Source organism: Gymnoscopelus microlampas (genome assembly GCF_963454915.1).
Source record: "Gymnoscopelus microlampas genome assembly, chromosome: 19".
Taxonomy (NCBI): domain Eukaryota; kingdom Metazoa; phylum Chordata; class Actinopteri; order Myctophiformes; family Myctophidae; genus Gymnoscopelus; species Gymnoscopelus microlampas.
Genome location: NC_139956.1, coordinates 19,711,891 through 19,726,786, shown reverse-complemented (window position 1 = coordinate 19,726,786; position 14,896 = coordinate 19,711,891). Strand labels below are relative to the sequence as shown.

Sequence of the window (14,896 nt, the reverse complement as noted above, 5' to 3'; positions counted from 1 at the left end):
CCAGGATTTATTTTTGTGCATTGTGCATTTCTTGTTTTTGTTTTAGGGAATTGACTTGATTTCTGAATTTCTGAAGTGATATTTCAAATCTAGCAACCTTGTGGCAGGTTCTATTATGTTTCACTCTGTATCAAAACAACTCCAGGTTATTCACGGTTTATATTTTCTGCCCATATTTCAGAATAGCGGCGAATGAACCGTCGTTTATTTCGCAACAGCTGAAGATAATAGACCAACGACATAAACAGAAACTCAACCTAAAGGCATTGGATGCAGTGCTCTTTGGACCGCCTTTACGTAAGTATCTAAACTATAATGAAGACAGTATAACATGCACAGAAAATAAATAATACTGCATGTGCTACTGTATGTTTCAAAAGTTAACATCTGGGGAAATCTATGGAGAAACTAAATTATATTGTGAGACAAAATATGAATTCTTGATTTCATTTGATAATCTGTTAAGTAAGACAATGACTTTAAAATGGACTTCAATCGGCAACACATCTACCTTTTTTTCATATCTGGATTCTTTCACTTTCCTATTCGCATCCTCTCAGGACAAATGTTAAAGCCTCAATCTGTGATGTCTTCAACTGGTTGGGTGTATGTAGTAGAACAGCAGGAAAATACATTTAGAACAATAATACCAAATAATCATCATAATTGTACAATGTATTGTTAAAAATGACGAGTGTCGGTGTTGTGGGCTCCCTTTCATGCTGTTGCACAAATCACAGATTGGGACTCTTGAGATTTTTAATCCCGCCCGCTTCTCTCTCCGGTCATCCACAGGTCCACAGCATAACTGGATGAAAGACTTCATCCTGATGATCTCCATTGTGATCGGTGTGGGAGGCTGCTGGTTTGCCTACGTGCAGAACAAGTCCAGCAAGGTTCACATCAACAAGATGATGAGGGACCTGGAGAGCCTCCAGAGTGCAGAGATGAGCCTGATGGAGCTGCAGGGCCGGTGAGCTTAGAGCCTCTGACCCAGGCCGCATTTTTTTGGATCCGATCCGATGCAGATCCCCATTTCGGAGAGTCCTGCACCAGTGGCTCTCAAACGTTTTCCGTCCCTCCCTAGCGTGGCACGAAGTGACACGCTATGATTTAAGGTTACGTGTAAAAACAACATTATCCAGCTTTGACAAAGTGCATCAAACAAAACGTGTCTCTTAAGAGCAATTTCTTATATCACTTTGTCTTTACACTCTTGACATCTAGAAAGATTCAAGAACTCTCAATACATCAGACACATACAGTATAGAACTCCACTAGGCTCATCAGCTTTATCAACATAAAGAAAAAGAAAACTGTACTACAGTACATACTACATACATATAAATACATTATAGAGTCATGTTAGATGTCATGTTAAATTAAAGTGATTTGGTTCATCAGAAACATGGAACTCTACTAGGCTCATCAGCTTTATGAACATCAATTGCTGCTCTGCAATTTTCACAATACTTGTAGATGGACAAAGTGAACACACTGCTGAATACTGATCGCTTCGAGACGATTTCAACCAGCTTGCACACAGCTTGTGTCTTTCCCTTTGTATTATTTGAAACAAAGTGTCTGAGTGAAGAATGGGATTTTTCATTTGCCCATCAGCTTCCTCTTCTGTTTCGCCATCCACCTTATGAGTTGTTTAATCGAGGCTAGTAGGACTACTTGTAACATAAGCTTCAAATCACACAAGCTGCTAGACTGCTTCAACGCTTTCACGTTCAGCCCTGCATAAAATTGTTGCAACGTGATGGATGCAGAGTACACTCTAAACCAGGGGTGGGCAACTTTGATGATGTAGAGGGCCACTCAATTTCAACACTCACTCCAGGGGGCCACATTGCGTACAACGTGTTGCATTGCGTTGAGTTTGTCGATCTGCTATTTTCAGCGAAAGCTTTCCCCACAATACAAAACAAAATACTCTCTCTCTCTCTCTGTCTGTCTCTCCTCCCCCAGGCTGGAGAAGGCACAGGAGGAGAACCGGACGGTGGCGGTGGAGAAGCATAACCTGGAGCAGAAGATGATGGACGAGATCTGCGGGGCCAAGAAGGAGGCCCACAGGCTCCGCGAGCTCCGCGAGGGTGCTGAGAGTGAGCTCAGCCGGCTCAAGTACGCGGAGGAGGAACTGGTACAGGTAAGGGAACTCAATGAACAGTTACAAGACCGCGATGGAAATAAGCTCTGAAGCTTTTTGACAGATGTGTACAAATATATGGTCATGTATATGCATTTTTGTCAATAAAAAACATCAACCAATCAAGATACTTGACATGGTAGGACTGAGGACAACTGAGGACTGTCTGATCCTACTGAGGACTATCAGTGGACGTGATATTCTTTTTTATTCTTTCTTTTTCTTTTTTCTTAAACATTTAGAGTAGCCTATTCTTTTTTACCCCCTTTTTCTCCCCAATTTAGTCGTTATGCCAATTGATTCCTCCCCACACACATTGACTGTGTTGTCACTGCTGTTGTATCCTACTGACTCAACTGCCAGTGAGGAGCCCCCACCGGGAGGACGTAGGGCCTTCGTCCTACTCCTCCCACCCAACACTCCCTGCTGACAGGTGCCGCCCCAGCCCGTAGGGAGTACGTGCAATGACCCCGCCCGGCTTCCTTCCCCTGAACACGGGCCACTTGTGTTCGCATAGACGCCCAACAAAGCCGGATGCACCACGGTGGATTTCGAACCCACAACCTCCGTGGTGGTGGGCAGGGATCTTTACCACTATGCCACCCGAGCGCCCCTGGACGTGAGATTCATCACGGTTTGGGACCACGGATATTCACAAAGCTAGGAGAGCTACAGACACAGGGGTCTGCACTTTGCCCCCTCCTTTTTCCCTCCACACTAAAAACCTCTGGGCTCGTGTCGTCTCTGCTCGCAAGCTCTCCTACCACTGTTATGCTGATGACACTCAGCTGTTTTTGTCCTTCCCTCCCTCTGCCGCACAAATTGAAGCTGCATGCCTGGCTGACATCTCAAGGTGGATGTCTTCTCACCACCACAATCTCAACGCAGACAGGACTGAGCTTCTTCTCTTCCCTGGAAAGTCCTGCCCCCTGTAGGATCTTACAAGCTACGTCGACAACTCCCTGGTGGCTCCTGTTCCAACTGTCAAGATCCTTCGAGAGGTCCTGGACAGTCTGTCCTTCGAGACACACATTGCAGCGATCGCTCGATCCTGTAGGTTAACAATTTTTCAACATCCGATGGATCAAACCCTTCCCCACCCAGGTGTCTGCCCAGATCCTTATCCAGGATCTGGATAGACTATTGCAACTCACTCCTTCCTCAAGATTCACATTTCGTATTGTTACATCTTATGTTCGAGTACACAATAGTAAAAGTCTCTGGTTTTGTTACCTCAACATTCTAGACGCAAAAATAACAATAAATAATTAAGGATTTAATTTATATAGTGGAATGTGTGTGTGTCACATAAATACAGCAAAATATGTGGGCATACACAGAGGTGCAGAAATTTGAGTCTACACATAATGTATCCATTACAACATATTTGTTTATGGCTGCTATATTTACCGATTCTGTCATGTAGTTTAGATTTGATGTTTAGTTTAGTTTTGATGTCTTAACTCTTGAGAGTAGCTGCTTGTAGCTGCTGTGTTGGTATTAGCGCACAATGAAATTCACGTGCCTTTGCATTGGTATTGCTGACAAATGAAAGTCGAACTTTGACCCTTGGCTGTGCCTCCATGCAGGTGCGTATGGCCCTGAAGCGAGCAGAGAAGGAGATGCAGTCGGAGTGGTCCGTGCCGGAGGCTCTGCAGATGTGGCTGCAGCTCACCCACGAGGTGGAGGTGCAGTACTACAACATCAAGAAACAGAGCGCCGAGCTACAGCTGGCGGTCGCCAAGGATGAGGTACTTTAGCCCAAAATGTTTTTCTCTTCACATTGCTTTTGTTTTAGTTTTGCATAATCGCCATCATTGCACTGGGTAATTTACAAAATACGAATCCATCTGAGTAAATGAGCGGTGCACGAATCTAATGAAACCAAGGTGGGTTGTGTTAGTCCGACGTGGTCCCTGCCCGCTGTGCCCGGGGACTGGGAGGGTGATGTGAACATTAAGAGACACATAACTCAGGGCGAGCCCGTTGACTGGTTCGATTCTGGCTGTAGACCTGTGCTGCATGTCTTCATGGTTCCCTGTCTCTCTACATCAATGTTTCCCAAAAACTGGGTCGGGACTCATTAGTGTCATTAGAGTCATGGACACATTTCTATGGGTCGCGAAAATACACCCTTTTTTTCTTAGTTTCCAACAATTTATTTTTTATTATTTCAAAAGATTAAATAAATAAAATAAAATAAAAACACAAATGAAAATAAATTCTATATATATATATATATATATATATATATATATATATATATATATATATATATATATATATATATATATATTGTTTAGAAGTAGTGAAAATAGTAGATCTTAAAAAAGTTGTGATGTGCTTCTAGATATTCTAGATATAGCTATTTTCACTAGTCAAAGGAATTTCTCTTTTGGGTCTCGAGCTAAAAAGTTTGGAAAGCACTGCTCTACATAGTCCTGTTAAAAATTGATGAAAACTAAACACACAAAAATACATAATTCGGCAATAAGCTGCGTTTTGGTGTTTCACTCTTGCTGGGAAATGCCTTTTCAAGGGTGAAATGCATTCGTCGACTAGCTGCTGGAATTCATCCAAAATTGACAATTATGGGACATTCTACAGTGGCGCACAAGTGAGCCTTTTCTACCACCATCAACATCCGTTTTTATTTACGTCTGGAGACTCCCGTCCAAGACAGGCTTCATACGCACCTCCTGCAGGAGACTTGGCTCAGATCTGAACCCATTTTGATTTGGCGTTAAGAACCCATTGCAGCCGCATGCCCTTGCTTACGTCGACCCCAGGCAGCGTTCGAACCCACGACCATCAGCACAAAAGTAAATAAATGTACTTTATAAAGTTAAGTTAATGTCAAGTTATGGCATTAAGTAAAGTAATATGGACTGGACATGCCCGACATCAGTGACAATTGGCATATCATTTGACTGGACATGCCTGACGTCACGCAAATGAGCAAATATGCCCCAATACAGTGTATACAGTAGGCTTTGGTCTGTATATATGAGTAATGTTACATGTACTTAACTGAGTGTATTACACAGTATATGTTTAGTCTATGGTGTTTATATCAGTAATGTAATGTATATGAGTAATGGTACAGGTGGTTTACCGAGCGTTGTGCACCAGTGATTGGTAAATAGGCTTGAGATCATTAATCAGTGATTGCTTTACAAATGCATCAGGCCCGGTGTTTGATAGGCTCTCTTATTGCCATGTATGGCTTTAGTATTTGGAGATTAAATTGTTGAGCCTAACAGTGTGTATCCAATGAGAAATCAGCCCAGCATTGTCAAACCTAAACAGCTCTTAATCTGTGACTTGTTTGTGGGTTGTAGTTTCTGATCACATCCATGAGACTGATGCTTAAAGTAATGTAAGCTGCCATTCCACATATGTCTCCATAAATGGACCTAACTGATCAAACAGAATAATCCATGTTTTGTTGTGTAACATCCATCCGTTGCATGAGGCACAGAACATCAAACAAAACATGCCGGCCTGCTCAGCCAGCGGCACAGGAAAGCACCACTGGTGAAATGAGCCAGTAGTATGCATGCATCATGCCTCATGTGCTGGTAGATTTTATGCAATTATGCAATTTTATGCCATCACTCTGCTTAACCCATTAACCACTTAAAGCCCATAGGTAACCGGAGTCCCTCAGGGCTCAATACTAGTGTATTTTCTATTTTCTTGTTATTGTGGGGAAAGCTCTAGCTGAAAATAGCCGATCGACAAGCTCACAACGTGATGCAAGAGCTTGTCGATCTGCTATTTTCAGCGAAAGCTTTCCACAATACCGATGCAGGGGTTTAAGTGGTTAAGACCTGAGGCCTATTCTACAAATGTTTTCTGAAAAACCTATGTTGCTATATCAGTGGTTCTCAAACTTTTTCATGTCAAGGACCCCCAAAATGATGTGTATTTTTGTCATGTGCCACCATCGTACGACAGAGCATAATTTAAGCATTAGACCAGGCAGCTGTACATTGTATGTTATGTTATGTTATCAAGCAAGAATCCAGTACTTTTCTGTGTGAATATACTCCGGCGTTTCATTTCTCCGGACCTGAGTTGGCACTGTACTTAGTGCACCCTTTTTCCCTCTACACCAAATCTCTTCGGCGAAAATAGCCGATCTACAAGCTCTCAATGTGTCGCTAGATCGGCTATTTTCATCTCCCCCCTCCCCAGAATAGGGATGCCAGGGCTCAGGGGGTTGAAAGGCAGCTCAGTAGGGAGGGGTGGACTTCGCATGCATGGAGACCCCACCCGTCATCTCCAGACAGTAACATCATAATCCTAGGAAAAATAAAGACAAAGTGATCTCTTTGTCTTTAAAGCCACGTTATATGAAGTAACTCTGTTTTTCTTGCATCACACTGTGGGTTTCAGCGCTCACCGTTTCAAAATGGACTACAAACATTTGAATCTTAATTGAGTTCTCACCTGAACATGTGAGGGAGTAAACCCATTCCTGCCTCCACTTTTCCCTCATTTGTTATTCATGATGATTTAGCCAAATTATGTTTTAATTGCGTCATTTGTTTTCGTCTTTGTTACTTGCAGCTGGAAGGAATTATGGGCTCTGAACGATTAACTCAGGGACGCACGTAGCTCACACACACAGAGCCGGGAGACGCTCTCATCAAAGCACAAGTGTCTATTGTTGACTCACAACGCAAAGCTTGATTTATCCCTTTGACGTCTTGTGTTCAGTTAAGAGAATCTTGAAACCGTGTGTTTCCTTGACACCGTCCATATGGGTTTTTCTGTTCATCTAATTTAGTGTGTGTGTGTGTGTGTGTGTGTGTGTGTGTGTGTGTGTGTGTGTGTGTGTGTGTGTGTGTGTGTGTGTGTGTGTGTGTGTGTGTGTGTGTGTGTGTGTGTGTGTGTGGTTTGTCTGTGTGTCATAGGCGGAGAAAATCAAGAAGAAGAGGGGTACTGTGTTTGGAACGCTTCACGTAGCCCACAGTTCATCACTGGATGAGGTCGACCACAAGATACTGGAGGCCAAGTAAGGAATAGAATATTCAGTAGTTCTCACACTGTCAAGATTTTTAAAAAATGTTCAAAAATTGCAGATGTTCAAACTTGCAGTGCGACACGAAGTGACGCGCTGTGAGCTTGTATATCTGCTATTTTTGAATAGCCAACGCTAAAATCTAAAATGACACAGATGCTTTCCTACTTTTAATGGGTTAAGCACACACAAAACAATATATACAGACGCATGACTTTAACCACTACCCTAGTGTCCACATTCTGGGGCAAACATTTTTGGTGAAAATAGCAGATCTACAAGCTCACAGTGTGTCACAACATGATGCGTTAAGAGCTTGTAGATCTGCTATTTCTGGTGACGAGGGGGGAAAAGGAGGGGGCCTAGTATAGACTCATGGGGGACACAGTGGCGTTAGAATCCCCCCCCCCCACACACACACACACACACACAGACATTCACTGCAGACACGTTTTCCTTTTTCTCCTTTGTACATATAGTGTTTTGTATTTGTTGATGATATGTAATATTGTGTTATTTATTGTATGCTATGTTGATGAATTGAATACATAGGACCACAATGGAAACAAGTCCCCTGGACTTTTTTGTGTTATCCTTTTAGCCTAAATGTCTGACTGTACCCCGTGCTGTTTACATACATTATCTGACCAATAAAGTATTCAATCACACATTTAGTACAAGTGTGACTACAGGCAAATCAATAGTCCTCAACATTGAAGACATGTTCCTGAACAATGTGGTTTATCGGCCACGTTCATGGATCTTCATCCATTGATTTTCATTAATGTGAAGTCAGTCACACTAGTCATTGATTACTGATAACGACCAGAAGGGTCCTTGTGTGTTATTGAATATCAATTTCTATTACAGTGTCACCTTGTCAATGCAAAAGGTATTGAAAGGCACACCGTCCGTCGATATGACCACAGCAGCTCAAGTGTAGTGTTTGCAGCACACTTTCCTGTCAGTGTTGACAGACATTTTGTCAAGTCTCTGTGTGAGGCAACAACTAATAATAATAATAACATTAGTGTGATCGCTTTAGCGATCCCATAATAATAATGCAACAATAAAGGCAACAAATGCTACATCCAAATTAACCACATTGAACTTTCAATGGCTTAACCTGTGAGATGTGCTGTTAAAAAAGAAACAAAAGAAACAAACAAAAACTAAAGCCCCGATTTATGCGTAGAATTTCAACTCTGTCAAGCGACATTGAACGACACTGTTGTCGAAGTATAAATTGGTCTTTTAAAAATGAACCAAATAACACACTGTTGAGAGCCACAGTAGCCATAGTACTGTATGTGTAAGGACAGATAGTCTATACATGTACATTAATGGGTTTGTCCTGTTTGGAAATGGTTGGTGTTTTCTTTATTGCTTTCTTGAAGATGACTGTACAATGTCAGTAGTTGGCTTGGAGTTGAGAGTATTATGACATTTTTCCTGAGGTTGAATGTATTTTTTCAAATCAACGGCAATGTTGGTACCGACTGTCCTGTATTTCATTAGAATTCAGCTCAATATTGACACTTGAAAAAATATACTTATGTGTGAAGTATGGTACTGAAGTTTGCATTTCTTCCAGTCCTCAGTTCTCATCGCTGACAGTATACATAATTTATTTTAAATGTCAGCATACCATGTTTCATGTTTTTCTAAATAAATTTGAAACATGGTATGCTGACATTTGTACACTCTCAGAGTTAAGGTGGTCCTTGACATTAAAAAAGTTTGAGAACCACAGACAGTGTGATAAAAACCTGGTTAGGGGAAACGGTTCCAAATGTGACGGAACCGATTCCAGTTCCTCAATGTTGGATCTGGTTCCTCCGATTCCTCCGGTTTCCAGATCCCAACCCTCTACTAAACACTGCGTTGTCTTTCACGTAATTCCCCCAGGAAGTCTCTGTCCGAGGTGACGGCGTGCCTGAGGGAGCGTCTCCACCGCTGGCACCAGATCGAGAAGCTCTGTGGCTTCGCGGTGGTCCACAACTCGGGCCTGCCCAGCCTGACGGCCAGCCTGTACTCGGACCACAGCTGGGTGGTGATGCCGCGCGTCTCGGTGCCGCCCTACCCCATCGCCGGCGGAGTGGACGATCTGGACGAGGACACCCCCCCGCTCATCTCCCAGTTCTCCAGTGAGTCTGGGAAGGGCATCAGGATTAATCTTTAAGTCTTCATCAGTGGTGTAAAGTAACTAAGTACGTTTAAGTACTTCTCCCTGTGTAAGTGCACATGTGTTAGATCAGGGGTTCTCAAAACGTAAAAAATGTCAAGGACCCCCATAACACTCTCAGAGTTACAGACCTGTGAGGAACGCTGAGGGTCCATGGACCCCACATTGAGAAACCCTGATTTATATGAAAAGGCTATGTTGGATTGAGGTTTGTGCGACCCGGTAGGGCCGCAGTGTTTTATGAGCGAGATGCATACTTGTTTACTGAGTGTCTATTTGTGGTCGATTCTGTATTCGCGAGTTGACCTTCAGCCCACGAATTCATCCCGAATTGAGTATTATTATTTTGGACATACAACTCCAACTCCCATATGTGTACCAGTGTGGCTGGTATTGCTTTCAGTGTAGTTTTGAGTCTGTGTGTGGTGTGTATCTGTCAGTGGATACATAACATAGCCTATTTTAAACTGAAAAAAAGTGTTGACACGAGCATTGGTTTAGAATACATGATTCTCGCAACTTTTCTTTTTCTTCCGCTGAAGCATACAAGCTTTAAGGGCTGTTCACACCAAGCACAATAAGTATAAGTATAACTATAAAGATAATCATGTGAGCATCCACATCGATGTCGTTGTTATAGTTGTGGTGTGGCCTCAGCCATCCATTTGAGTCGGAACGATTTTTAAAACAATATATTTATAGTTAAACTTATGGTGCTAGGTGTGGACGGCCCATTAGTCATCCTCTTTTGTGTTGCAGTTAAACCCCACACCCCCCTCGGACATTGTGTCTGACACCATGTCCTCACATTGTTCTCCGTTTGTCCTCGTGCAGCGACTATGATCCGCCCGCCGCTGACGCGAAACAGCAGCCTGTGTCGCTCCCGCAGGAGTCTTCTGAGCCCACAGTCGTCACTCATGGGTCCAGACCCTGACCTGCTGTCCATGGCCAGTTCCCCCCACTCCTACCACCCCGAGGCAGTAGAAGAATACCACTTCTTCAACGTGGAACGCAGGGGGTATGTAAGCAGTCATCCATTGATTTATTCATTAATTACTGTATAATTATGCAAATTACACCTGCGATGCGATCCATCCTTTTTCCTTATTTGAGCCTGACAGTATAGATGACATGCTGGAGCGGTTGATAGTACACAGACTACGCATGCATGACACTTAAATATAAATGCAGACCATTGCTTGTGGGGACTGCTGAGAAGTTGGATTTCTGAGCTATTTATGCGTTCAAAAACTGCTGGAGAGAGACATTTTGCATTAACCTCTCTTAGCCCTTTATACTTAGCATAGAAAAAATAAGTGTGTGTATCTGATACTTTTGATATTTTTGAAAGTTTTTGCTGAACATTTTTGGAGAACGTTTCATTAAAATGATTTGATTAAAAACATTAAATAATGATAATACACTTTTTGAACATTTTAAATAGGGATTAATAAAATGTAGTTTTGACCAATCTGTATAGTAGAGTATGTTAATACAATATAACTTATACAACTGGATTGGTTGTATTTTGTCTCCCTGCTCTTCTATTGAGACATTTAGATGGCGTCAAAGGTCATGTCTCACAAGCCCTGAGCCCAGCCCAGTGCCAGGCTGTCCTCACAACACAGGCTGCCATGTGGGATTATGTTTTTCGGGTATATACAGTATGTTGGTGGCTGCGAGGCACTGCAGCAACACTGCCACTATGTTTACACTGTCATATTTGATATCTGCTGCTACTGTAAATGATGTCTCACAGTCTCATCAGTACAAGAGACCATACGCACTAGGGTCTGTTTCCAAATCTGCTTCTGTTTCTCTACCTGCACAAGACGTTTTTCTGCCTTCTGTATTGCTATTTTATCCATTGCATTTTTTTTTAGGATGCACCTTGGGTATATTACACATTGAATAGAGATTTTGACTAGTTTTCTTGTTTATTTCCCTCTCTATTCTCTTTTTCTATTTTAACTCTTGAAACTGCAACTGTAAAAAAAAAAGTATAATAGTCCATCTGCAATCGTTTAATGTGACAATAAAGTGGAATCTGAATCTGAGAATCTATGAATTGTATGTTGATGCTTGTGTCCCTGGTCTCCCCCTCCCCTCTCTCTCTCAGGGACATCCTCCAGGAGAGCTGTTCCGACATAGACTCCCTCAGCTCCTCCTTAGGGCGCAAGCAGAGGAGCGCCTCCACACCGGGGTCCGAGACCCCCTACCGAAAGATCTCCCGTGACGAGATGCTGCTGTTCGGCCAGCTCCAGGAGCTTCCCATGTCAACGTCCGCCTCCTCCACAGCCTGCACCCCAGCCACCGTCACCAGCGGCAGCCTCAGGGACTCCACCCCCCCGCCTCTGCCTCTCGCACCCACCTCCGGCCCGCCCTCCACCTCGCCCTCGCCCTCCATGGAGCACCACGCGTTCGCGCGCAAGGGCTCGCCCGACCTAACCCACAGCATGCCTTTTACCCAGGGACACAGCACCGCCACCGGCAAGGGTGTGAACGGCATGCTGGAGAAGTCCTGCAGCTTCAACCAGCTGCCCGCCAGCATGCTGCCCGGCGGCAGCGTGAGGCGCTACCCCTCCCTCACCTCCCTGGACTCGGAGGGTCGCAGTGTCGGCAAGGAGCACAAGCTCCAGAGCGCCTCTTCCCAGGACTCCAGCGACAACGGGGAGAAAATGAAGCGCTCCTCTTCTAAGATTAAGAGCCTGTTCAAGAAGAAGAAATGAAACTGGCAGAAGGGGTTTCTGGGGTATGAGAGAGATAGATGGATAGAGAGAGGGAAAATAAAGTTGTAAAGAGAAAGTTGTTTTAGCCCTAATACTAAAAAGAAAAAAGGACGTCATCGTAAAAGCTAAAACATTTTCTTTTTCCATTTTCCTTCACTTTTTTCTTCTTTAATTTAATTTAAAAACAAATGTCAAAGATGGAATGTAGCTCAGTCTGGGTTCCTCCAACCCCCCCCCCCCCCCCCCCCCAGACTGGTAGCCTTATTTTTCAATAATGCCTTTTTATTTAGCTCACTCATAGCCTCACAGATAAGCCTTCAGAGGTCAAGGAAATGTCAACAAAAGGTCAAAGGGTCAAGGGTAAGGCCGGTTGTCATCCAGAGAACCGCAAAGCACATGGCCTGCTCACTGTCTCCTCAAATTCTTGTGAGTCTGAACCAAAAAGCCACTGCGTGTTTGGGGTTTGAAGGTGCAATCCATAAGTTTGTTGGTGAACACACGATGCAACAAAAAAGAAAAAAGAAAAGAAAAAGATGTCAGGTATCGTGTTTTCACTGTTTGCACTGTTTGCACTGTACAAGAGACTGTAAGACACCTCTTAAAACACCTCTTAAAACACCAGTATGTTTACTAACCCATATGAAGTTTATACAGTGAAAGTGGCTCGTAAAAATGGCAGGAAACCTGGACAATGAAAGACAACTGATTTCCTTCCTCGCGACATGTTTCCTTCTGCATTATGGATTGCATCTTTTAAAGTGTTTCAATCATGGGCTTTTTCTTACACATTGAGTGACCTCCAGTTTATGGAGGCTCCTGAGCTCATGTATGTGACTAATTTCCTTTGAAAGAAAGAAAGAAAGAAAGAAAGAAAGAATGAACGAGGAGAAAAAAAAGAATCCTGCTAAAGTTTGTTGCACTACTGCTTTCCTAGTTTTTGGGAAAGGGCCGCTGCTTGCGGAGTACATATTGAATAAAGATGTAGAGAGGAAGAATGCATGGATCGGGGCAATGGAGACGCAGCATCTAATGTCAGAGCCAAAATAATTTGACGTGTCTTCAGTGCCCCTGCCTATGGATTCTTCAATATATAAATATAAATATATATATACTTTGTTTTTACATTATGTTCTTATAGATGTTTTTAAATAGATTTTTATTGGTGGGGGTTCATAAGGAGTGATTTTTACTGAAGAACGTTTAACGAATATGCAGATTTAATCCATACCCCTCAATTATCTGTCCGTGTTCATTTGCCCTGAAACCGTTCCCCTGGATTCTTTACTTCAGACTCCACGTGTTAGCCAGTCCCTAATACTAAACAAACATCATCCTCTACGCGATCCTCTCTACCTCCCCTTCTGTTCCTATTTATTATTCAACCCCTCTATGTCATATATGGGTCAAATGCTGTTTGCAAACCATTTGTAATGTTTTGTTTCAGCCTGATTGGGATAGTGCAGGAGTAGGCTTTGTTACATGGAATACGACAGGGACAGACATTCACATACACGTTTTTAGTGTCAGATTAATGCACTTTTATACGACTGTCAAGGCTTGACTTGCACTCCCAGCAGGGCAAAGCAAAATACAAATGAGCCAGGTCTGTTCCAGACTCGCCACTGTCTGTCCCCTTGTACCTTGCCCCACTTCCAAATCCATGCAATATGGCGCCCTCTCTGCATAACTCCATTGAACCCGCTCCTAGCCACTGGGCCTAGATTGAACAGTCTCTTTTCAAGGGCTCTCACTTCTCACTGTGATTTTTACTACCCTCCTCCCTTCATCCTGGACACGATGTCACTGTTGTCGCGTCACTTTTACGTCCGAATGTAACAGGTGTGACTCCTGGGTGTCATGACAAGACACGCGACATGATGACTGTACTGTAGTTTCAGCGATGATGAGATGTCACCGTGATGACTTGACAAGGAATTTCAGAAAGGGTCTTTCGGCAACAGCAGGACCTGGCAATGTGGGGTTTTTGTGGTTTTTGTTTTTCTGTTTTTTTCTTTTTTTTAGCAAAGTCATGTAAAGTATATGACGCAATGAAGCAAAAAAAGCGAGAGGATTGCAAGACGAGGAAAAAATCTGAATGTTTACGTGATGGTAGGGATTATTTTCTTTTCTTTTCTTTTGAGAACATTTGGTGTGTGAATATTTGTATACTGTAGACAAATTAATAATAAAAAAAAAAGTGGAGGCATAACAGCTGTTTTAGAGTCGTGTATTTGAATGTTGTCAGTACATTTGGTGTTTTGCACATGGTACACAGGTATGTAATACGGTAAAGTGTGGAGAGCACACAGTCATGACCCTCCATTTGGAATCCACATTCCACTGAGAGCACAGAGCCGGGAACTGGGGGGGGGGGGGGGTATTATTTTGACACCCCATTTGTCTTGAGAGGAGGGGAAACGGTGATACGCACTAGAAAAGCATGCATGATTGCTTTATCAATATAAAGTGAATGTGATGAAACTTGTGTTGATGGTTCATCAATTCGGCACACAGGGAGAGGAGCGGGGACGTCTGCAGGTGATGAATGTGTTGTTCGGACACCATTGTACACAGCAACAAATCCAGTGGTGTAAAGTAACTAAGTGCATGTACTCAAGTACTGTACTTAAGTACAATGTTGAGGTATTTTTTTTACTTTCTTCAGTATTTAGCATTTTCAATATTTTTACTTCTACCCCACTATATCTCAGAGGATTACTAGTACTACTAGTTTCATTGTGATTATTATTACAAAACACACTAACCACTTCAGCCCTTTCGGCCATTTGAAAATAGTAGAT

At 42.9% G+C, this 14,896-nt stretch overlaps 1 protein-coding gene across 4 annotated transcripts in view; it reads left to right on the top strand.

Annotated features, from left to right (window-relative positions):
- Positions 1-14,304, top strand: part of stim2b (stromal interaction molecule 2b) — a 65,793-nt gene extending 51,489 nt beyond the window's left edge. Inside the window, exons 5-14 of one of the 4 annotated variants that reach the window (XM_084043404.1) lie at positions 182-297; positions 796-973; positions 1,975-2,152; positions 2,981-3,205; positions 3,742-3,903; positions 7,075-7,175; positions 9,090-9,328; positions 10,201-10,384; positions 10,927-11,021; positions 11,486-11,650. In XM_084043404.1, coding sequence (XP_083899530.1) covers positions 182-297; positions 796-973; positions 1,975-2,152; positions 2,981-3,205; positions 3,742-3,903; positions 7,075-7,175; positions 9,090-9,328; positions 10,201-10,384; positions 10,927-11,021; positions 11,486-11,517 — 1,510 coding nt within the window. In that variant the 3' untranslated portion in view covers positions 11,518-11,650. Of the gene's footprint in view, positions 1-181; positions 298-795; positions 974-1,974; positions 2,153-2,980; positions 3,206-3,741; positions 3,904-7,074; positions 7,176-9,089; positions 9,329-10,200; positions 10,389-10,926; positions 11,022-11,485 lie in introns of all 4 variants that reach the window. The other 3 variants (XM_084043402.1, XM_084043405.1, XM_084043403.1) reach the window with 3 other exon arrangements.
- The last annotated feature ends 592 nt before the right edge of the window (positions 14,305-14,896 follow it).